The following is a 23,142-nucleotide window of genomic DNA, read 5'->3' on the forward strand; positions in this document are numbered from 1 at the left end:
AGTGACAGTTCCCTAAGCTACCATATTTATTCTTCATGTTCTGTTCTTTTATTTTCTTATATATTGCCTTCCTGTTTTTTTTTAAGTTATTTGTATTAACTGTTTGTTATAATAACATTTATACTGCATATATGGGAACCATAACTATCAGGTTTGTTTGATATTCCTTTTGTAAAACACACTCATATAAACTCTGGACAATATAAAATACCTTTCTTAGTTTTCTAGATGATGACATTTCTGATTGTACATAAAAGACTTGTGTTACCATATTGCAACTTGATAGTTTAATTATCAGATGATAAAAAGATACTGATTATGTGACAGACAATAAATGTATAGAATGACAATAAAGGCTGTTGAACCTCTATTCCTTGCTTAAAACTGTATCCTTTTCTGGTCTTTGCCAGGTGACATTTGTACAACCTGGTTTTGTATCTTCATGTCACAGAGATTATAAAATCAGTATCAAACCACTACTTTAAAACTCTGTTCCTTTTGATTGGTGTAATATGCCATAACAATCACGGTAGATGTCTAACGAGAAGACATATGAAATCTTTTTCCTTGTTTTGCTCTGAGGTTTTATTAAATTGCTGTAATTTTCCAGTGAACAGGTTCATCCACATCAAGTGAATTTCAACTCATGCATAAAAATCTAAAGAAATTGTTTGTGATGTTATCTTTAACTATGTATGGGGCTAAGAATTACAAGAATAATCCCAGCAGCAACTCACTGGATGGTCCTTCTGCATGTTGCTCCACATCTTCTGTCTCATTTCAGAAGCTGCTTTAGAATTCTTCTTCCCCAGTTTCATTATCACTTTATCAACATTAAGTTTTGTGGCTTGCAACAGATTTTCCATGGTGGGCCAAAGGTCATTAGGTTTTGAAAGATCCAAAACAAGGACAATAGAAAATGTCCTAAAGAAATAAAAACATCTTTCAAAAAAAAAAAAAAAAAGACTCAAAATAATTACCATTTGAAACCCTACTATACTGAAATGTATTTTCTAAGAATAACACTATAAGAAAAAAAACATAGCAATTTTCTAAGAAAAATATGCTGAAATTATAGCCTTATTTATTCCAGTGCTTTTCCCTAGCAATATTTAAGTGTTACAACCAAACTTTTTGTTTGAACTAATAATAATCCAGTCACATAACGTGCAATTGGATCCAACAGTGCCATGTTTAGATTCAGTTTTACTATGTGTACCAAAGAAGGGAAGCAAAAATAATAATCACAGCAGCAGCAACAATACAACAATGTGGTGAAAACATTTACTGATGGACCTTGCCTGGAGTCTACACAGCTTATTTCCTCCTAACCCAACAAGACTTCCTAGAAAATGTTACGATGGCCATTTCATGGATTAGAAATCTGAGGCACAGACTCATATAACTAGTGAAGTGTAGAGCTGGTACTTAGACCCAGAGCTACATGGTTTTCTGCTGTACCTTGCTACCTCTCTGAAAGGCCTTGCTATCTCACTCTAGGCCACCACACACTCCACCACCATGACCATATGCACACAGGCTCACGTTTAAGTATATCAAACATAAATCTAAACTCAGCAACAACAAACAACACAATTTAAAAATGGGCAAAGAACTCAAATACATATTTCTGTATTTAAAGACATACTTATGGCCAATAAACACAGGAAAAGATGTCTGGTATTATCATTAGAGAAATGCAAATCAAAACCACAATGAGATACCACGTCTTGCCCATTAGGATAGCTACAATAAAAAAATAAAAATTAAAAATCCAGAAAATAATAAGTGTTGGAAAGAATAGACAGAAATTGGAACCCTGGGACATTGCCAATGGTAATATAAAAAGCAGAGTAGACAATGTGAAAAGCAGTACAGTACAAAAAATTATAGGAGGGTCCAGCAATTCCACTTCTGGGTGTTTTGACATCAGGGACACAAACAGGTATTTCTATTCCAATGTCCATAGCAGCGTTATTCACAATTGCAAAAGAGTGGAAATGACCCAAATGTTCATCAATGGGTTAACAGGTAAACAAAATGTGGTCTATAAATACAATGAAATATTATTCAGCCTCAAAAAGTAAGGAAATTTTGACACATGCTACAATATGTATGAATCTTAAAGACATTGTGCTGAGTGAAATAAACTAGACCCAAAAGGATGATTTCATTTACATGAGGAAGCTACAGTAGTCAAATCATAGAGAGAGAAACTAGAATGGTAGTTGCCAAGGGTTGAAAGAGGGGGAAGTAGGAAGTTATTGTTTAATGGGTACAGGTTCAATTTGGGAAGTTGAAACGCTCTGGAGAGGGATGGTGGTGATGGTGGCAAAACAATGTGAATAATACTGAATGTCACTAAACTGTACACTTAAAAATGGCTAAAACAGTGAATTTTATGTTATTTTACAATTAAAAAACAAATATAAATCTAGGAGTATTATAGAGAATGGTCGTAATAAGTCTGTACAGCCATAATCATGGGTCAATATATCTTTGATCAACAGAGCAAACATTCTGCTAGCAGAAATAGCAAGGAATTAAAATATATGCTGGTTATAATATAGTCAAGTTATGTGGGCTTTCCTGGTGACTCAATGCTAAAGAGTCTGCCTGTCAAGGCAGGAGATGCAGGTTCAATCCCTGGGCTGGGAAGATCCCCTGGTGAAGGAAATGGCAACCCACTCCAGTATTCTTGCCTGGGAAGTCCCATGGAAAGAGGTGCCTAGCGGGCTGCAGTCCATGTGGTCGCAGAAGAGTTGGACAAATTAGTGACTAAGCAACAACAATTATTTTGTTTAGTTTGAGCAAATCCGCTATTTTGTGTAAAGCAAAGCAATAGCTAAATTCTATACTATAGGTCTAAATCCAGAAAGTAGTCTTTTTAGACATTACCTAAGAGTTTCTATAAAGTTATTATGCCATTAAATTGTCTAGCCAACCATATCTTTCATTTGAATAAGCTCAGAAACAGCTTTTCTTAATTATAATGTGTGTGTGTATATATACACACACACACACATACATATATATACATAAAGGAAACTAATTTTATTTTCAGAGTTTTAGCATGATTAATGTTAAAAAGACCATGGTTTACCTTTTTTTTTTTTTTTTTTTTTTACTATGGTAAAGTATATATAAAGTGTATCATTTTTTCCAAATGAAAATAACTTTGTTTTAATCAAAGGGAAAATGGATTATTCAACTTTTTTCTAAGGTTAAAATTTATGTTTCCACTGCACTGCAAATACTTGTGTTACTTTTGCCTTCATAGCAAATGACAGCTAAAAAGTTTTTTTATAAAACACTACCTCTGAAAACAGGGAAGTGGACCACAGGAAAGGCTCTCTTACAAATTATCTAAGGTCTGTGGAAATGTTCAATGCATCTATAATTATTCTATGAACAGTCACTTTAAAGAAAAACAGTATCTAACAGCATTTGGTAAGGTGGCTGGACCCTGTCCAACTCAAGGAAATTACATGTCGAATTAATTCCAGTCACAAAACACTCTGTGATTTGCGACTAATGAGGAGTGAAATGTCTTCCATGAATTCGTCCACCACTCAGCAAGCTGCTTTGGACCCAGGCCTGTGGCGCCCCAGCCCCCTGTTCATCACCCTGACCCCTCTTCTCTCCCAAGGCAGGCTCCAGCTGCTCCGGGATTCCACGGAGAGAAGACCAGGAACTCACAGGGCGAGGCAGTGAAGAAACTGTGGGAAGATTTGGCTTTCTGCAGAAACCAGAATCTCTACAAGCCCATGAGGTCTAGAGAAGGGAAGTGAGGTAATACAGGAAGGTGATGTGACAACAGGGCCAGAACTGGAGCCAGCTCACAGTCTGGGGAGAGCGGCTCCCAGCCTCTTGACTCCTGTCTGCCTCAGGCCAGGCTGGCCGGCAGCTCTTGTTCCTTCAGCTGCTCCCCGCCCCGTCATCTCCTCTCAGCCACGCCACCATGAGCTGCCCTAATTCCCAGGCAGCTTCAATTATTTGTCTCTGTTAAAGGAGGACAAATGAGAACTACACAGCTGTAAAATCCCATGATTCTAAAAAAAATTATGTCGGGGGAAATGGTGGTTTTAAGTGAAAAAGCAAGATCTAAATGTGTATACACAGTATCTCATACCTGTACAAAGTATATTTACAACACTGAAAACACGGAAAGAAATACCTCAGTATGTTGAGAATAGTCCTTTTTCATGGGATCACAGATGCTTTTACTTTCCATGTACGTTTCACTATTTTTCCAAGTTTTCCTTATGAGCATAAAACATTTTTGTGATAAGTAAAAGACACTAAATTTTATTTCTTTAAAAGAAAAGAAAAATCCCTGGACAAAGAAAGCCAACATTACTAGCTAGTTATGGAAAAACAATTATCCTGTTAACAAGAAAAAATTCTAAAGATCTTAATGGTTGAAATTTGACAAATAATTGTCAAGCCCTTTGTATCTGGTCCAGCAGCAATGGTCTGTGTTAAAACTCTGACAACAGTAAGATATTTCATATTTTTAAATTGTTTTCTTTGGCTAAGATGGGTTCCCAGGAACATTGTGAGAAATGTCACAATTTTCCACATCTGATTTGGCCAACACGTGGGAATCATTCTCAGGAAAACACCACCAAACAGCTTGAGGTTTTCCCCTAGGTTCTTTTTCTTTAAGGTCAGCAAATAGCCACTTTCTTCCTCTTCTAACTCATAAACTTTCATTGCATGAGGTTTCACTGGTGTGTCTGCGTGCTAAGTCGCTTCAGTTGTGTCCAACTCTTTGTGACTCTATGGGCTTGTAGCCCTCCAGGCTCCCCTGTCCATGGGGATTCTCCAGGCAAGAATACTGGAGTGGGTTGCCATGCCCTTCTCCAGGGGATTTTCTCAACCCAGGGATCTAATCCGAGTCTCTTCTGTCTCCTACACTGGCAGGTGGTTTCTTTACCACCAGCACCACCTGGGAAGCCCCTCAGTGATATTAACATTAGTATTAAATTAGTATTAAATTCCAGTGTGTGTTAGTCACTCAGTCATGTCTGACTCTGTGTGACCCCATGGACTGCAGCCTGCCAGGTTCCTCTGTCCATGGAATTCTCCAGGCAAGAAAGAATACTGGAGTGGGTAGCCATTCCCTGCTCCAGGGGATCTTCCTGACCCAGGGACCACACCCGGGTCTCCTGTACTGCAGGCACCTGAGCCGCCAAGGAAGCCACCTGGTGGCTCAGGAAGCCATTACTTTAAAGGAGACATAATATCCAGTTGCAGGAAAAACTCAGGGACTGAATTAGCTCATGCTTGGATGGGTATTAAAAAGAACTGAGTTTTAAAATTTAGTTTTCGAAATATTTTTTTTTCTTTTTGTCAAGTGAATATATTGCCCAAGTGTTATTTGACATATTTTGTTGGTAGGCTTGCAAAATATGTTACTAGTTGGATGCCAACTATCTCACTTTAACACAGGCCAGAACCTTCAGTTCAGTTCAGTTCACTCAGTCATGTCCAACTCTTTGTGACCCCACAGACTGCAGCACGCCAACTCCTGGAGTTTACTCAAACTCATGTCCATTGAGTCGGTGACGCCATTCAACCATCTCATCCTCTATCATCCCCTTCTTCTCCCGCCTTCAATCTTTCCCAGCATCAGGGTCTTTTCCAATGAGTCAGTTCTTTGTATCAGATGGCCAAAGTATTGGAGTTTCAGCTTCACCATCAGTCCTTGCAATGAATATTCAGGACTGATTTCCTTTAGGATGAACTGGTTTGATCTCCTTGCTGTCCCAGGGACTCTCAAGAGTCTTCTCCAACACCACAGTTCAAAAGCACCAATTCTTTGGCACTCGGCTTTCTTTATAGTCCAATTCTCACATCCATACATGACTACTGGAAAAGCCATAGCTTTGACTAGACAGACCTTTGTTGGTAAAGTAATGTCTTTGCTTTTTAATATGCTGTCTAGGTTGGTCGTAACTTTTCTTCCAAGGAGCAAGCATCTTTTAATTTCATGGCTGCAGTCACCATCTGCAGTGATTTTGGAGCTCAGAAAAACAGTCACTGTTTCCACTGTTTCCCTATCTATTTGCCATGAAGTGATGGGACCAGATGCCATGATCTTAGTTTTCTGAATGTTGAGTTTTAAGCCAACTTTTTCACTCTCCTCTTTTAATTTCATCAAGAGGCTCTTTAGTTCTTCTTCACTTGTGGTGTCATCTGATCTGAGGTTATCGATATTTCTCCCGGCAATCTTGATTCCAGCTTGTGCTTCATCCAGTCCAGCATTTCTCATGATGTACTCTGCATATAAGTTAAATAAGCAGGGTGACAATATACAGCCTTGACGTACTCCTTACCCGATTTGGAACCAGAACCTTGGTTCTTTGAAAATCTCTGAGAGCAGTACAGTTTAGGCACATAGAAAGGAAGTGAAGGTAAACCTTCAGCAACATAAAACTGTCCCTGCGAATTCTGATTCACAGAAACCTCATGTTCATCCTGTGGCCTCTACTGGATACTTACTAACCGCTATTCCTCACTGGCTCCACTTACCGTAAGGTGTCACTTGTGATTGGTATGCTGATTAAATCCAGTAAAGACGTTCCTCCACCTAGCTCCCAAAAGTGAGCAATATCTTTTGGCTGAAAAAACCAGGGTTTTTTTCATATTAATATTCTTTGATGTTTTTACATTTTAAATAGTTCTTATAGTTCATTAGCACCAGCCAGTAATAATTATGGATACAAGATATTACAGTCCTCAAGACCCTTTGTGGCAGTCAAAATTTTCTCCTTTATTGATCCCATCCCTCAAAATACACTAAAACATCTATTCCAAAGAACAAAGATGAAACATTAAGAATATACACAGGTACTAAATGCCCTGATTCTACCCTAATTTAATAGAAGACATTAAACAGCACCCCAACTCTGTAAATATCACAGGTAGCAAACACTCACATTAGAAATAAAATTAACAAATTGAACACATTTGGAATTATCTTTTTGAAAATAGTTATAATTTTAGGTAGAAATAAAACAACTGGACAGGAAAACATCCTAATTGAGGGAGAAGACAGAAGCTCACACAATAAATCAGACATAAAGACAAGACAAGAGGAAACGGGGAGAACAGATAGCAGTCTGGCCTGAAGATCAGGATTGACCGAGCAGAAGTATAAGCAGCTGGTCTGGGCCTGACATCCCTGGGGACAGGGACAGGCTGGCACTGGCAATACAAGCAGTAGGTCGGGGGACAAGGACTCTCTACAACTGCTTCCCTTTCCAGAGAACTCAAACTATAGGGGGACTAAAAGGGCTGGGCAGCCAAGTAGCTTGGAAAAAAGACCATCTATTCCATGGCAACTGTCCTAGACTGTGGCTAGCTGAAGGCATTTCTCCTTCCAGCCAGATACTGAGAGCCTTCAAGATATTACGATTGTGTGAGCAGCTGATAAAGCTCTTCCGTTTAGAACTCTTAGGAGACCTTCAATCTGAGAAAGATGTGACTCTTCTAGAATGAATACAGAAAAGCCCAACTTGATAGCGTAAAGTTTAGCAGAAACAAACAGGTGAAAAAGAAATCACATGAGTTTTTATGTGCCCAATACCATGAACTTGGAAGAGGCAGATGGTCATTACAGCAGTTTTAGATAAATATATTTTGCTTTTTGACAGGTTATCATCTCAACCACTGAAACTGTTTTGCAATTGGTATTTGAATCTCTAATGTTTGTGAGGAAAAATAAGTTTTCAATGGAAAATCTCCCTTGATTCACAACTGGATGAAGAAAAGCTTTTAGAGCTTTTCTCAAAAGTTAAGCTTATGAAAGTTAACTCAGAGTCTCCCAAAACAAGGATAAGCCTATTTCTAGGCTTATCACTCATGCAAAAATTTATGTGATTCACAAAAATAAAGTTCTCCCACATCTCAATATATTGTTTTTTCTTTTCAATTCCATAGTTTTAATAACCAAGTTGCACTGGTGAATCCAGGAAGCAGCAACAGCCAATTTTAACTCTATATACTGTCTAATGATCAAACACTTAGATTGGATCAATCTATAAAAATTTGCCTGTGTTATGGGAGTTATTGAGCCCCTGGTGGCTCAGAGGTTAAAGTGTCTGCCTCCAATGTGGGAGACCTGGGTTCAACCCCTGGGTCGGGAAGATCCCCTGGAGAAGGAAATGGTAACCCACTCCAGTATTCTTGCCTGGAGAATCCCATGGATGGAGGAGCCTGGTAGGCTACAGTCCACGGGGTTGCAAAGAGTCAGACACGACTGAGCGACTTCACTTCACTTCATGGGAGTTACAGGAGATATGGGACCTTCTTTATTCTAGACTGTTCTCCATACACCTAACTTTAAGAAATGACCTCTTCCTTATGGGAACACCAAAAGAGAATTCTACTTAGAATTTTTTATTCTCCTAACATACACTATAAACTTTCCCTCTATCCTGAACAATTTCTAACTCTCCTCTACAGATAAACCAACAGAAGTGAAAATAGGATTATGGCCAGTTAGGGCCTGTGGTCTCAAATAGGATTACCAACTTTAAGATGTATTTGTAAAACTGCTAATAATTTGGATTTTAAGCAGTATATTTTCGTAAATATCCAACAGGTCAAATGTATATTTTTAGCAGATTTTTTTGGGGGGAGACAAGATAACTCACAATGTTATTCTCATTTGAAAGAAGAAAATATGCCCAAAGCCTGTACACTGAAGTTACAGGGTAATCCTATTCAAGCATCTTAAGACATGACAAATGAGAAGGCCAAAATATTTTCACAGTTTGGGTGGCTTCCTCTGTGCTGAGTTGCATTTGACTTTAAAAGTATTACATAGCTAGGAAGTGTACTCCTGGATGTGTTTATTGATTGTGGAAAAGATGGGAAATGTAAAACAATGTCAGCATCCTTACTTCTCCACACAGGTGTAGAGCAACATCACCAAAAAGACACTCACTGTGTTATGTCCCTTTGCTCTTCTTCCATATGTATATTCCAAAGCTAAGGTTGGTTTTGGTGGCTCATCCCTGTACAGTGAAGACAAGTATTATTACCATCATTTTCTTTTTTTTTTTTTTTTAACCATCATTTTCTTAAGCTATCATCGTACCTTATTTTTGCTTCTTAAGAACTGTATTAGCAGAGAAGTTACGCTGTGTTTAACACATTGAGATAAAAATGATTAAGAATTTATACAAAAATTAAATAAGCCTTCAAAAAAAAATCTTAACAGACTTCAGTAGCAACTGCAGAGGTGAGTAATGGCACCTGCATGGAGTGGCAGCGCCTAGTGACACCATTCGGGGAGCAGAGAAGGAGCTGGCAGTGTTGGTGGCTGTGTCAGGGCATAAGTCCTCTGCATCCAGGCCACGTGGGAAGCAAAGACAATAGGTTCATGCTCAGCCTCCATGTGCGAAAGCTTGGGAACCTAATGACTATCAATTTAATGGAGACACCAATAAAAGATTTTTTATACAGTTCTCAACTGAAATCATAGCTCAAACCTGGGCATCATTTAGCTAACGAGAGCTGCAAACCAAGAAGACTTTCCTTACCAACTTCCTCAAACACCTTAACCTTACCTTAACCTGGTGGCATGCTTCCACGGTAAAGAAGGCTAGGAAGTACATAAAACAAATGGCAACATGTACAGTTTGATGACCAATAATGTGCTTCAAAAGCATACCCATGAGCAATTCTAAGATTATAATGTTCAAACAATCATGAACTAGATAAAATTTAAAAAGTTTAAATATCAGAGTAGCATAGCCAAAACAAGTAAGTACTATCTATTACAGATTGAGTAATTATGTTAACTTCTTCCCCAAATAAGGAAATCCATTATTAATCTTATATAATTTTTTTCTGCTTATTGTTGGTTTCATCTTTAAAGGAAGATTGTAAAAGCCATAATATGGACTCACAAGAATTAGAATATTTTGTTTAGGTCGCAAAATGGAAATATGTCTTTTAGATTCTAACTTGCCTAACGCAACAAGAATAAGCAAAAATGTATTCTAAAGTTTAATATAACACTTACCTGTCAAGACACCTTAGAATAATAGTAGTCTTTCCCTAGAAATTCAAAAAGAAAGAATACTGTGTTACTGTCATCCACATGTAAAATTTTATTATTGTTCATAATTGTGGCCCAAAATAGCTTTTAATCACTTGAATGATAAATTACCTGGAAACTAGAAACTTTCAGAATTGCTCCTAAGTTTGATAAGTGGAAAAAGTTAACTGTCAACTTTCCATCAGAGTGTAACTACACTGCTATTATTATAATTATAAAGTACCACAGATGACAAATACTAGAAAATCAAACCTCATTTTAGTGGTCAACTTGGCAGCTGTCTTAAATTTTCTCTCTACTCGTTAATGCTAATTACTGGTTAAGCTGATGATTAGTGTCTTCTAAAATGTTTTAATTCCAATTTGTTGAAGTGGAAATAAAAAAGGATAACACACAAATATAGGACATGTTGAAGACATATTCCAAGTAAGCAATCCAGATTCCAGGTTAGAATACTTTTTTTGGTTTGTCTTATTTCTAGAAGATGTACTTTAAAATTCTTTTTAGGAGTCAGGAAATAGAGGTTCTGGTCTCATCTCAGCCACTAATCATGAGACTTAACCTCACATCTGAGCCAGAGACTGGTTTAGTGGTTTAAGTCACTGTTTTGTGTTTTTTTTTTCAACAGTAAAGCTTTACTTTTTAAAGACAATCTTTTACAGGAATCTAAATAAAACAGCAGCAGGGAAAGTTTACCAAAGGAGACCTTTAGGATTCAAAGAAAGCAGTTTAGAAAACTCTGGACTACCAAAAACATGGATTATTTCACTATATATGTGTTTTTTAAAGCCAAGGAACCTACAATACTTACCCCAAAAAAGATAAATCGTGACTCCAAATTACATCTGGGCTATGATTAAATTGAATGACTTTTTTTGGTAGTAAGATATATAAATAAATAATTGGAATAGTACTAAAATACATAATTGAAAGATTTTTTATTGGTAGGTGTTATATCAAAGTGAAAGACCAGAAACAATCTAAAATTTCCAAATAGGGGACTGACTAAATTATGACCATCAATATAATGAATAACATGCAGATCATAGGAATAATGTAGGAATAGACATACTGACCTAAATCAAATCCCTTACGATTATACAGTGGAAGTGAGAAATAGATTTAAGGGACTAGATCTGATAGACAGAGTGCCTGATGAACTATGGGTGGAAGTTTGTGACACTGTACAGCAGATAGGGATCAAGACCATCCCCAAGAAAAAGAAATGCAAAAAAGCAAAATGACTATCTGAGGAGGCCTTACAAATAGCTGTAAAGGGAGAGAAGCAAAAAGCAAAGGAGGAAAGGAAAGATATTCCCATTTGAATGCAGAGTTCCAAAGAATAGCCAGGAGAGATAAGAAAGCCTTCCTCAGTGATCAATGCAAAGAAATAGGAGAAAACAAAAGAATGGGAAAGACTGGAGATCTCTTCAAGAAAATTAGAAATACCCAGGGAACATTTCATGCAAAGATGGGCTCAATAAAAGACAGAAATGGTATGGACCTAACAGAAGCAAAAGATATTAAGAAGAGGTGGCAAGAATACAAAGAAGAACTATACAGAAAAGATCTTCATGACCCAGATAATCACAATGGTGTGATCACTCACCTACAACCAGACATCCTGGAATGTGAAGTCAAGTGAGCCTTAGGAAGCATCACCATGAACAAAGCTGGTGGATGTGATGGAATTTCAGTTGAGCTATTTCAAATCCTAAAAGATGATGCTGTGAAAGTGCTGCACTCAATATGCCAGCAAATTTGGAAAACTCAGCAGTGGCCACAGGCCTGGAAAAGGTCAGTTTTCATTCCAATCCCAAAGAAAGGCAACACCAAAGAATGCTCAAACTACTGCACAACTGCACTCATCTCACACGCTAGTAAAGTAACTAACGCTCAAAATTCTCCAAGCCAGGCTTCAGCAATACATGAACCATGAACCTTCAGATGTTCAAGCTGGTTTTAGAAAAGGGAGAGGAACCAGAGGTCAAACTGTCAACATCCACTGGATGATCAAAAAGCAAGAGAGTTCCAGAAAAACATCTATTTCTGCTTTATTGACTATGCCAAAGCCTTTGACTGTGTGGATCACAATAAACTGTAGAAAATTCTGAAAGAGATGGGAATACCAGACCACCTGACCTGCCTCTTGAGAAATCTGTATGCAGGTTAGGAAGCAATAGTTAGAACTGGACATGGAACAACAGACTGGTTCCAAACAGGAAAAGGAGTACATCAAGGCTGTATATTGTCACCCTGCTTATTTAACTTATATGCAGAGTACATCATGAAAAACGCTGGGCTGGATGAAGCACAAGCTGGAATCAAGATTGCCGGGAGAAATATCAATAACCTCAGATATGCAGATGACACCACCCTTATGGCAGAAAGTGAAGAAGAACTAAAGAGCCTCTTGATGAAAGTGAAGGAGAAGAGTGAAAAAGTTGGCTTAAAACTCAACATTCAGAAAACTAAGATCATGGCATCTAGTCCCATCATGTCATGGCGAATAGATGGGGAAACAGTGGAAACAGTGGCTGACTTTATTTTTTTGGGCTCCAAAATCACTGCAAATGATGACTGCAGCCATGAAATTAAAAGACGCTTACTCCTTGGAAGAAAAGTTATGACCAACCTACACAGCATATTAAGAAGCAGAGACATTACTTTGCCAACAAAGGTCTGTCTAGTCAAGGCTATGGTTTTTCCAGTAGCCATGTATGGATGTGAGAGTTTGACTATAAAGAAAGCTGAGTGCTGAAGAATTGATGCTTTTGAACTGTGGTGTTGGAGAAGACTCTTGAGAGTCCCTTGGACTGCAAGGAGATCCGACCAGTCCATCCTAAAGGAAATGAGTCCTGGGCGTTCATTGGAAGGACTGATGTTGAAGCTGACGCTCCAATACTTTGGCCAATACTTCTTCAATATTTCTTCACTAATGTGAAGAACTGACTCATTTGAAAAGACCCTGATGCTGGGAAAGATTGAAGGCAGGAGGAAAAGGGGACAACAGAGGATGAGATGGTTGGATGGCATCACCAACTCAATGGAGATGAGTCTGAGTAAACTCCAGGAGTTGGTGATAGACAGGGAGGCCTGGCGTGCTGTGGTCCATGAGGTTGTGAAGAGTCGGACACGACTGAGCGACTGAACTGAACTGAATTGAACTGAGACACATTGACATGGTAAGACATACATAATAGATTACCATGACTCTATTTTCAGTTAAAAATCATCTCTTCCTTGAGATGCATATACATACACATACAGATAGAGAAACAAACAGAAATCCAGAGAGACATCACATGTTTAATAATTGAATGTTTCCACATGATAACTTTATAGGTAATTTATTTTCTAAAGAAAATCAGGATTTTCTAAATATCCTACACTTTATGTGTATCACATGTAGTGTATTTTTAACTTTTTAAAATAATGAGGGCTATGACACCTAAAAATTAATGTATTCAATGTGCAGGAAAGTATACATAATTATTGTATTTTAGAATTGGTAGGAATCTTATATAATATTTAGCCAATCTTCTCAAATTCTCATGGTTCCATAGCAGTGATTTAAATCATTTTTATTATAATTTCATATAAATGTATAAGACTACCTGGTGGAATTTCAAATAAAAATAAACTCAACTCTGGGCACTGAAATCAGTTTTCAGGTTATCATTAAAATAACAATCCAAATTTTAAAAATTCACTAGTAAACTGTTGCCCTTTGAGAAGGCATCCACAGACTCCTGGGGTTTCCAAGTCCAAGAAGCACTGACATAGTACAAGTTTACTGAACAACTTATTAAAATGAATCCCACATTCCCTTCCACTACGTCCATCACAGCAGAAGTCCAGCCTTCCTCTGACTTGTCATCCTTGCAACTCTAATTCCATAATCCTCTACATACCCCTTCATCTGGCATAATAATCTCCTCCCTTCTAAGATCCAGCTGCCCTGAATCCTCAGCTTCTGCAGAACATTCTGCTTGTTGGCCTGCACTAACATATGACTATCTCTTGACCACTTCCTCTGCAGTCCTATTAAAGGCTATTTATTCTTCATCACGGCACATACTTCAGGGCCCTCCCCACTCTCCAGTGCCACCTATAGGCAATTACTCTACTCGTCTCCTCTTGCAGGAATCTCAAGAGGCTTGTATCAGCCTACCCTCTCGGTTGTCATCTCTTCCGGCTCAGTCTGCCTTCCCCTCTCAACTAGTGTCATCAGTTTTGTTCACTTCACCCCTACATGGGCATGGGCAACCCACCTATGACCCCGACCTCAAGGTGCCCTTTGCCTCAAGAGACTCTGTCCTTCACTCCACTTCTGCCACATGTCACTTTCAGGGTTCTATCTTGAACCATTTCACTACTGGAAACTGTACCACTTCCAAAATCACATGCACAAGCAACACATTCTCTAAGCATTTTTTTCAGAACTTTACTTTTTTCATCTTTACTGAGAGGCCTCCAAAGTCCATGTGTCCTTCTGGTACACAGGCCAGACACAAAAGCGTGCTCTGGCTACCTGGGCGGGCACTGACGCTGGCTGGTAAAGATGTAGCCTCATTGACACAGAAGTTAGTTCCTGACTAACTTCTGCTAACATGTCTTTAACACACCCTTAGGTAAACACATGAAGCACAAAAATAAAATAGTATCATATATACTACAACTCTATTATATATATATGCTGCTGCTGCTGCTAAGATTATATATATCATAAAATAAGATAGTCCCCAACTTAGGATAGTTCCATTATGATTTTTTGACTTTATGAAAGTGCGAAATGGATATACACTCAGTAGAAACTGTACTTTTCTGAGGCTAGCGATACGTACTAATAAACTCTTCTTGTGATGGTGGGCAGCAGCAGTGAGCTGCAGCTCCCAGTCAGCCCCTCGATCATGAGGGGAAACAACCAGTACACTTACAACCACTCTGTTTTTCACTTTCAGTATGTTATTCAATAAACTGCACAAGATATTCAACACTTATAAAACCAGCTGTGTGCTAGATAACTTGGCCCAACTGTAGGCTGAGGTAAATATTCTGAGAACATTTAAGGAACGCTAGGCTAAGCTATCAGGAAGGTTCCCTAGAGCAGGGCATGGCAACTCACTCCAGTATTCTTGCCTGGAGAATCCCATGGACAGAGTAGCCTCGTGGGCTACAGTCCATGAGGTTGCAAAAAGTTGGGCATGACTGAAGTGATTTAGCACACAAGCATGTAGGCTAAGCTATGATATCAGTTAGGTCAGATGTGTTAAATGCACTTTTTGACTGACAATATTTATGGGGATGTAACCCCACCGTAAGTCAAGGAAGGTCTGTAATATAAACCCCAAATAGAATGAATATCAGCATCTTGGATCTGCAAGTCTCGACCTTTTTTAGACAGTGTCATCAGCAGTTCTGTGTCTCTGGCCAGAACTTTGTAATCCAAGCCAAGTTTCAGGAAGATACGATACATCTGTTCCTGCTCTGTATGGCTACTTCCAAACCCTTTTTGCATCCCTGGCTAAACAACAGAAACTTACAGTGAGGGGGACAGGGTCTCTTGCTACTAAAGTGTTCTGATGGATATGCTGTCCTTTCCTCCCTATTTTTCACAACAATAAACAACCCTTTGAAACCCTGTGACAAACATCATTGCGTGTGTTAGTCATTCAGTCATGTACAACTCTTTGCGACCCCATAGGCTGTAGCCCACCAGGCTCCTCTCCATGGAATTTTCCAGGCAAGAACACTGGATGGGCTGCTATTCTCTTCTCCAGGGGATCTTCCCGACCCAGAGATTGAACCCTGGTCTCCTGCACTGCAGGCAGATTCTTTACCATCTGAGCTACCACAATTCAATCATTCCTTAAATGAAATTCCTAAAAGTGAAGTAACTGAATTTAAAAAATGAATATTATTTAAGATAATGACTTATTAACTTAGATGCTGACTTAGATATTTAAATAGATCCTGACTTTCATACTCAATTGAGGTAGAAGACCCTAATGTTGTCAAGTTATGAAATAAAAATATAGTTAAAATCTTTTAAATTATATTTACTACTATAATTTTTCCTAGATCAATGTAAGTACTAATTCACACTAAATATGGTATTGTTGTTGTTCAGTTGCTAAGTCATGTCCAACCCTGTGACCCCATGGACTGCAGTGTACCAGGCTTCCCTGTCCTTCACTGTTTCTTGGCGTTTGTTCAAACTCATGTCCTTTGAGTTGGTGATGCCATCCAACCATCTCATCCTCTGTTGCTCCCTTTTCCTCCTGGCCTCAATCTTTCCCAGCATCAGGGTCTTTTCCCTGAGTTGGCTCTTCACATCACATGGCCAAAGTATTGGAGCCTCAGCATCAGTCCTTCCAATGAATATTCACGATTGATTTCCTTTAGGATTGACTGGTTGGATCTCCTTGCCGTACAAAGGACTCTTAAGATCTTCTCCAGTACCACAATTTGAAAGCACCAATTCTTTAGCGCTTAGCATTCTTTATGGTCCGACTCTCACATCTATACACAACTATTGGAAAAATCATAGCTTTGACTATATAGAACTTTGTTGGCAAAGTGACATCTTTGCTTTTTAATATGCTAAGTTTATCATAGCTTTCCTTCCAAGGAGCAAATGTCTTTTAATTTCAATGGCTGCTGTCACCATCTGTAGTGATTTTGGAACCCAAGAAAATAAAATCTGTCACTGATTCCACTTTTTCCCCATCTATTTGCCATAAATCAGATGCCATTATCTTAGTTTTCCAAATGTTGAAATATGGTATTAGCTAAGTATAAATTTAGCTCATTAACTTCAAATTCAATGGTTCCATGACCATGAATTTGCACAAGATGTCTAAATATTATTTTCAAAATGTAATTATCCTAATACTAGGTGATAAAAATAATAACTTATTTCATATGTAAAATTCTTTCACCTGGGTATTTTCCAATCATGTCTCAGTGAGAACATTAATGTTTTAGTCAACATTTTTCTTAACTAACTTCCCCTTATAGTACACAATACTTAAACTTCTCAAAAGATATAATGTGGTATTCTAAGTGAAATTATTTCTCTGTTGATCTTAAGGGTTTGCTAAACCTGTGCACACATCAACCCATGGATTTTGGCTGACTTCTGCTAATCTGTGTGGAGATAACTGACATTACTAGAGTAAGAAATGACAAATTTTATCTCAACTGCCAACACTTTCCTGGAATGCTATGGATCAGAAGTCATCTTCAGGATCAGCAAAGGGGAACATAATTGATAAGATGCGTGTGGAAGATGTGTGCCTACTATTTTCTGTCCTTTACAGAACCATGGAAAGGATCTGATAATAACCAGATCTTAGACAATGGAGAACTGGAAAAGCAAAAACACGGAGGTCTAGATAGCTTCCTTTCCTCTTTTCTACCACCTAGAGATTGAGGTGTAGGGTGAGAAAATAAGCTCTGGGAAGTGAAAAACTAGTCAGTGATAAACTTTTCTGAGCCACAGTCTAAGAACACTAGAATGATTAACCCTTTGAAAAAAATTTTTCTACAACCTTTATTTTTTTCCTTTTCCTTTATGGTTTATTATGGGACACTGAATACAATTCCTGTGCAATACAGTAGGACCTTGTAGATTCATTCTGTATATAATAGTTCACACAGAATGACTATACCTTGATAAGAGATGAAACATAATGTCAGGAGGATCAGAAGATCATGCCGGAAGCAACCTAGATGCCCATCAGCAGATGAATGGATAAGGAAGCTGTGGTACATATACACCATGGAATATTACTCAGCCATTAAAAAGAATTCATTTGAACCAGTCCTAATGAGATGGATGAAACTGGAGCCCCTTATACAGAGTGAAGTAAGCCAGAAAGGTAAAGAACATTACAGCATACTGACACATGTATATGGAATTTAGAAAGGTGATAACGATAACCCTATATGCAGAACAGAAAAAGAGACACAGAAATACAGAACAGACTTTTGAACTTTGTGGGAGAATGTGAGGGTGGGATATTTCAAAAGAACAGCATGTATACTATCTATGGTGAAACAGATCACCAGCCCAGGTGGGATGCACGAGACAAGTGCTCCGGCCTGGTGCACTGGGAAGACCCAGAGGAATCGGGTGGAGAGGGAGGTGGGAGGGGGGATCGGGATTGGGAATACATGTAAATCCATGGCTGATTCATATCAATGTATGACAAAACCCACTGGAAAAAAAATAATAATAATAATAATAAAAAAAAAAAAGAAGATCATGCCGAAAAACTTGACAATCAAATGAGATTAGAGAAAACAAGAGAGAAAGGTCCAGATAAACTGAGATGTCATTAGGTATGACATTAAGAAAAAAATTTTAAGAGAATAATGGAAGAAGGTCCACATAATTCACAGGACAAAGCAGCTGAGACGAGGCCTTAGAATAATACATTACATCCACAGATGCAAAACTGTGCAAGTAATAATAAGTGCAATATTATCACAGAAAAACAAAATGACCTCATTATATATTACCAAAGCCTGTGGCATGAGTGAGTGCAATATATCACTGTAAAGAATAAAAAGAGGAGGAAAACCGCAGCACACTTTGTGTATTTGTATGGTAACTGGCAAATATGCAGGGGGTGGCAGCATAAACAAATGCACTGGGATGAAAATAAATGAACACATGAAACTTGTGACAGTATACTGGAGATTGCAGCCTGACCATATGATATTTAATGGCACACATCACGAGAGGAATACAGATAAAGTATAACTGTGTAGGGGATACCAACTATTCAAGATAGTGTTTTACTCAGTCTGAATCGAGTTTTCAGTCACTCCTAAAAGAGATAATAACAGACTCACACAGAAACTAGGGTTAGAGAGAGGTTAAGTGATTCATTCCAACCTAGAATTCTATACCTAGATAAACTTTCAATCCAGAGTGAGGGTGAAATAAAGATATTTTAGATGTGCAAGGCCTCAAAAATTTTATTTCCCATGTATACTTTCACAGGAAACTGCAAAAGAATGTACTCCACAAAGACATACTTGAGTAAACCAACAAAAAAGAAGACACAGGATCCAGGAAACTGGTGCTCCAACACAAAGATGCAAAGGGGATCCCCAAGATGTGAAGGAGGGACAGTAGCCATGCAGCCACTTGTGAAAGAGACACTTAAGTTAACCCTGAACACTGATTTAGCTCAAAACAATAACCACAACGTGACTGGAAGTGCGAGTGTGAGAGAGATGTGGAAGTAAATAGTCTTCTATCAGAGATTCAACAGGTAATGTCTAACACTGTGTTTATGGAAATAGCCCATAAGCACATTATTCAGAAGTAAAGAAGTACAATTATAGAAGAAACGGTAAAAGATATGAAAATGGTGGCTTTGAGGAGAGGTTCTGAACTGTGTGCAGAGGCTTGTTATTTTGCTTTACACACCTTTGGATCTTTTGGATAATCTTTAAAAAAAAATGTTAAGTGTATTTTATTTTTCTGCCATGCCAAGTGCAGAAGTATGATTGTTTCCTTTCTCAAATAACTTTTCCCCAAAGTTTAAAACTTCTTTGTTTTTTATTTGCTTAGTCTTTATATGTACCTTTTTTTTTTTTTTTTTTTTTTGGCCATGGCCATGCGGCCTACAGGATCCCAATTTCCAGACCAGGGACTAACTCATCCTGTTGGCAGTGAAAGCAGAAAGTCGCAACCACTGGACTGCCAGGGAATTTCCTGTAGCCTTTATGTGCATTAGTTATCTATTGCTACATAGTAAATTACTCCCAAACTTATCAAGTTTTAAAACAACAGCCATTATTTCACCCAGTTTCTCAGAGTCTGGAATCTGAGAGTACCTTAGTTGGATGGTTCTGGCTTAAGAATTTTCATAAAGTTGTAGTCAAGATGTCATTTGGGACAAAAGTTATCTCTTGGCTCAACCAAACTGGAGAATCATTTTTCAAGCTCCTTAACATGGTTGCTGGCAAGAGGCAATCAGTTCCTTGCTGGCTCTTGGCCACAGGCTTTAGTTCTTTGACGTGTGGACTGGACCTGCATACAACATGGCAGCTTACTTCCTCCAAAGTGAAAGATCAAAAGTGAGAGGTTACCTAAGACAGGCTGCCTTGTGAAAGAGAGCATCCCCACTGTTGGAAATATTCAAACCTAGACTATACAACCACTGTCTGGAATGGCTCTCAACCTTTTGATGAGGTACTAGAACCCTGGGGAAATCTAATTTCCCATAAAAAAATACCAGTGCACACACACAATTCTGCATACATTTCTAGGGAGCTCATGGACCCCAAAAAGTAATTCCATGGATCCCAGGGTAAGAATCCCTATTGCAGAAGACTAGACTATCTTCAGGACTCTTTCCATTTCTGTGACACTAGTTTAAGATAAGTGAAAGTAAATGTATTATACTCTATATGGTTCATGTTTTTAATATATATATATATGCTTGTTTTAGCTATACAAGTTATATATAAATATGACCATTAGAATAGTATTTATGGTGCTTTTGTGCAAACTGGGAAAAGATGACTCCTCTGGGCTATCTAGTCAGAAACAAGTACCCCTTCCTCTGGGCTCCTGTGGCCCAGGTCAGGACACACCACTTGATAAGAAGAGGCAGGTTGGGTGTGTTAGTTCCCACCCTTCCATGAGCAGGGCCCAACCAGATTTAAAGTAACCAGCAGGCTGGAGCTTGGTCATCTGGCTAGAGTTGAAATACCTAAATTTTTACCAAAGTATTAAAATAAATGTTACCATTGGCTATTAAATCATCACAAGGCTTGCGGTAAAAAGAGTACGAAAAAACGCATTACCCCGTTTTTACTGCCAATGAAGAAAACAGACTTTTCCCCAACTTCAACTCCATCACCTTCACTTCCAGTACTTCTCCGTTTTTCCACCTCAGCTTTTGCAATTTCCCAGAGAGTTTCACTATATGAGAGAAAGATAACCAAAATTCAGAAAGACAAAAAGAATCCTTACAAAAATTTTTTCCAGCCCAGAGAAATTTCATTTCCATCAGATTTATAAACAAACCAATATCATTTGTGGGGGAGGACAGTGAGCTGGTGAAACTTTGGAGGATTAGTCATTTTTTGTGTACTAGATGGAAGAAGAAAATGATAAACAGGGCCTTTATTGCCAGGATGTGAGGTTGTCTTATTCTGGGACTCCCGGTCAGGGCTGAAAGCTGTGTGTTAGCTTCTCAGACACACATGAAAGTACAGTGCCTTTTGGAAACGTACAACTGGAAAACTGCCAACATCTAGCAAAAGGGGGAAACATGTAAAACCAGTTTACCTTTGCTACCTGAAATAGTTTCAGTTTCTTTACATTACATATTTTTTGACTCAAGATTCCTTTTTTAAAATATAAATAAGGCAGAAAATTACCTAAAATTCCTTTTGAAAATCATCCTTTCATTCACCTCTCTACACAGATTTTTTTTTTTAAGTAAAGCCTAAATAAATTATGGAGTACTGAACTAAAAAATATGAGTAAGATTTCATGTTTTATCCGCCTGAATCTACTTACTACTTTCTGCATAGAGTATGCCAACTTGAGTAAATTACCTAACCTCTCTGGATCCTTCATTCAACAAATATTTATTGAGCACCTAATATTCTCACATTTCTGTGCTAGTCCCCAGGCTCACTTTTGTTTCTTCTCCTCTAAACGACTGACTAAAAAACAACACCAACTTCATAGGATTGCCATGATTGTAAAATGTGATAATTCATTTAGGTTAGGGTCTGGCCTATATATAATCACTTAAAATTAGTGAGTGTTTATAATTATTATTTTCAAGAACCAGGAATGGAAAAGGGGGGTCTGCACTAAAATTCACACATTTACTTTACAGGCAAGCCCCTAGAAACTCAGTCTGGGCCTGTTTACTCTTCAATTACACCCATTTCTTCATAATGTGATTATCTCCTTTTCAAGTTCCCAGCAGTAAAGAGAAAGAGGTGTTGTAACCTTTTATGGTGATGGGAAGCTTAAGGTTCATAAACTCAAGCGAGATCACACAGCCCATCCACGATGTGAAAAAAAAAACAAACAGAAATCTCGCTCTGTGATGGACTCCAGTACGATACGACTTAACAAGTCGTTCAGGGAAGTCTTAGGCATGATCTTGAGAACAAGTAACTAAAATAAACATCATGGAGAAGAGCTAAAATGTATCCGATAAGTGATTAAAATCCCACCCCCCTCCCCTTAAAATGTGACCTTACATTTTTCACAGTGTCTTCACTAGTTCCCCCTCTTTTATCTTTGTCATAAACCCCTGCACCCAGACAGGAGGTCCCTGAGGAAGTGGGTTTGTGGTCTGGCTCACGGCCTGAAACCCTGTTCCTAGAAAATTTCCGGGCCCTCAAAAAACTTTTTGAAGAAATGAATGATTGGAGTTGAATCATCTTTCAACACCTCTTAACTTTTCCACCTCTGGAACTTTTCTACTTACTTTTGGCAGAATGCATACTCTCAAGGATAGTACCCTGACCAACCAGGCAGGAATTGCAAACAGGACAAACCTACAATGGGTCTCGCGTGTAACTCCTCTCCCCAAATATACTGGCAGCGGCCTCTCCCTCCACCGCCGCTCCCCGCCTCCACCCCATCCAGGCTGAGTTGGGAAAGAAGGGAGACTCTCGAGGGTTGCGTAAACCAGGCTCAAGCAGGGTTGCAGGGGTACCTGGGCATCGTGGCTTGGCTGCCCCAGAGTCCTGATCGCCGCGTGAGGCCCAGCCTAGAATCAGCCGCGCTGCGAACTCGGAGAGAGGCCGGGTTAAAGCAGGGTATTGCGTTGCCATGGTAGCTACGTCACACTCATGGGTTGCGTGCGGAGTAGAGGCATCATGGGAAAGGTAGTTTTCAGCGTTCTTTTCTCGTCTCAGCTGAGACGTTTTGGATGGGAGAGGAGACTCGTGGCAGTAAATCTGGGACTTAAAAAACTCTGGACCGGAAGTGTTCTTTTATTTAAAAAATATTCTCCTGCGTACGGACTATTTATATGCCAGGGGTCTCTGTCTTCAATTACTTTTCT

The 23,142-nt window shown here is 38.6% G+C and overlaps 1 protein-coding gene across 2 annotated transcripts in view; it reads right to left on the bottom strand.

Moving 5' to 3' along the window:
• Positions 1 to 22,912, bottom strand: part of DYNC2LI1 (dynein cytoplasmic 2 light intermediate chain 1) — a 38,513-nt gene extending 15,601 nt beyond the window's left edge. For both annotated transcript variants that reach the window (XM_061155508.1, XM_061155507.1), the window contains exons 1-6: positions 22,792 to 22,912; positions 20,909 to 21,026; positions 10,040 to 10,074; positions 8,957 to 9,026; positions 6,538 to 6,626; positions 738 to 924 (exon numbers count right to left, since the gene is read on the bottom strand). In XM_061155508.1, the coding sequence (XP_061011491.1) occupies positions 738 to 924; positions 6,538 to 6,626; positions 8,957 to 9,026; positions 10,040 to 10,074; positions 20,909 to 21,026; positions 22,792 to 22,799 (507 nt within the window). In that variant the 5' untranslated portion in view covers positions 22,800 to 22,912. The remainder of the gene's footprint in view (positions 1 to 737; positions 925 to 6,537; positions 6,627 to 8,956; positions 9,027 to 10,039; positions 10,075 to 20,908; positions 21,027 to 22,791) is intronic.
• Between the last annotated feature and the right edge of the window lie 230 nt (positions 22,913 to 23,142).

The sequence above is a fragment of the Dama dama genome, chromosome 11 (genome assembly GCF_033118175.1).
Source record: "Dama dama isolate Ldn47 chromosome 11, ASM3311817v1, whole genome shotgun sequence".
In the NCBI taxonomy this organism is placed as follows: domain Eukaryota; kingdom Metazoa; phylum Chordata; class Mammalia; order Artiodactyla; family Cervidae; genus Dama; species Dama dama.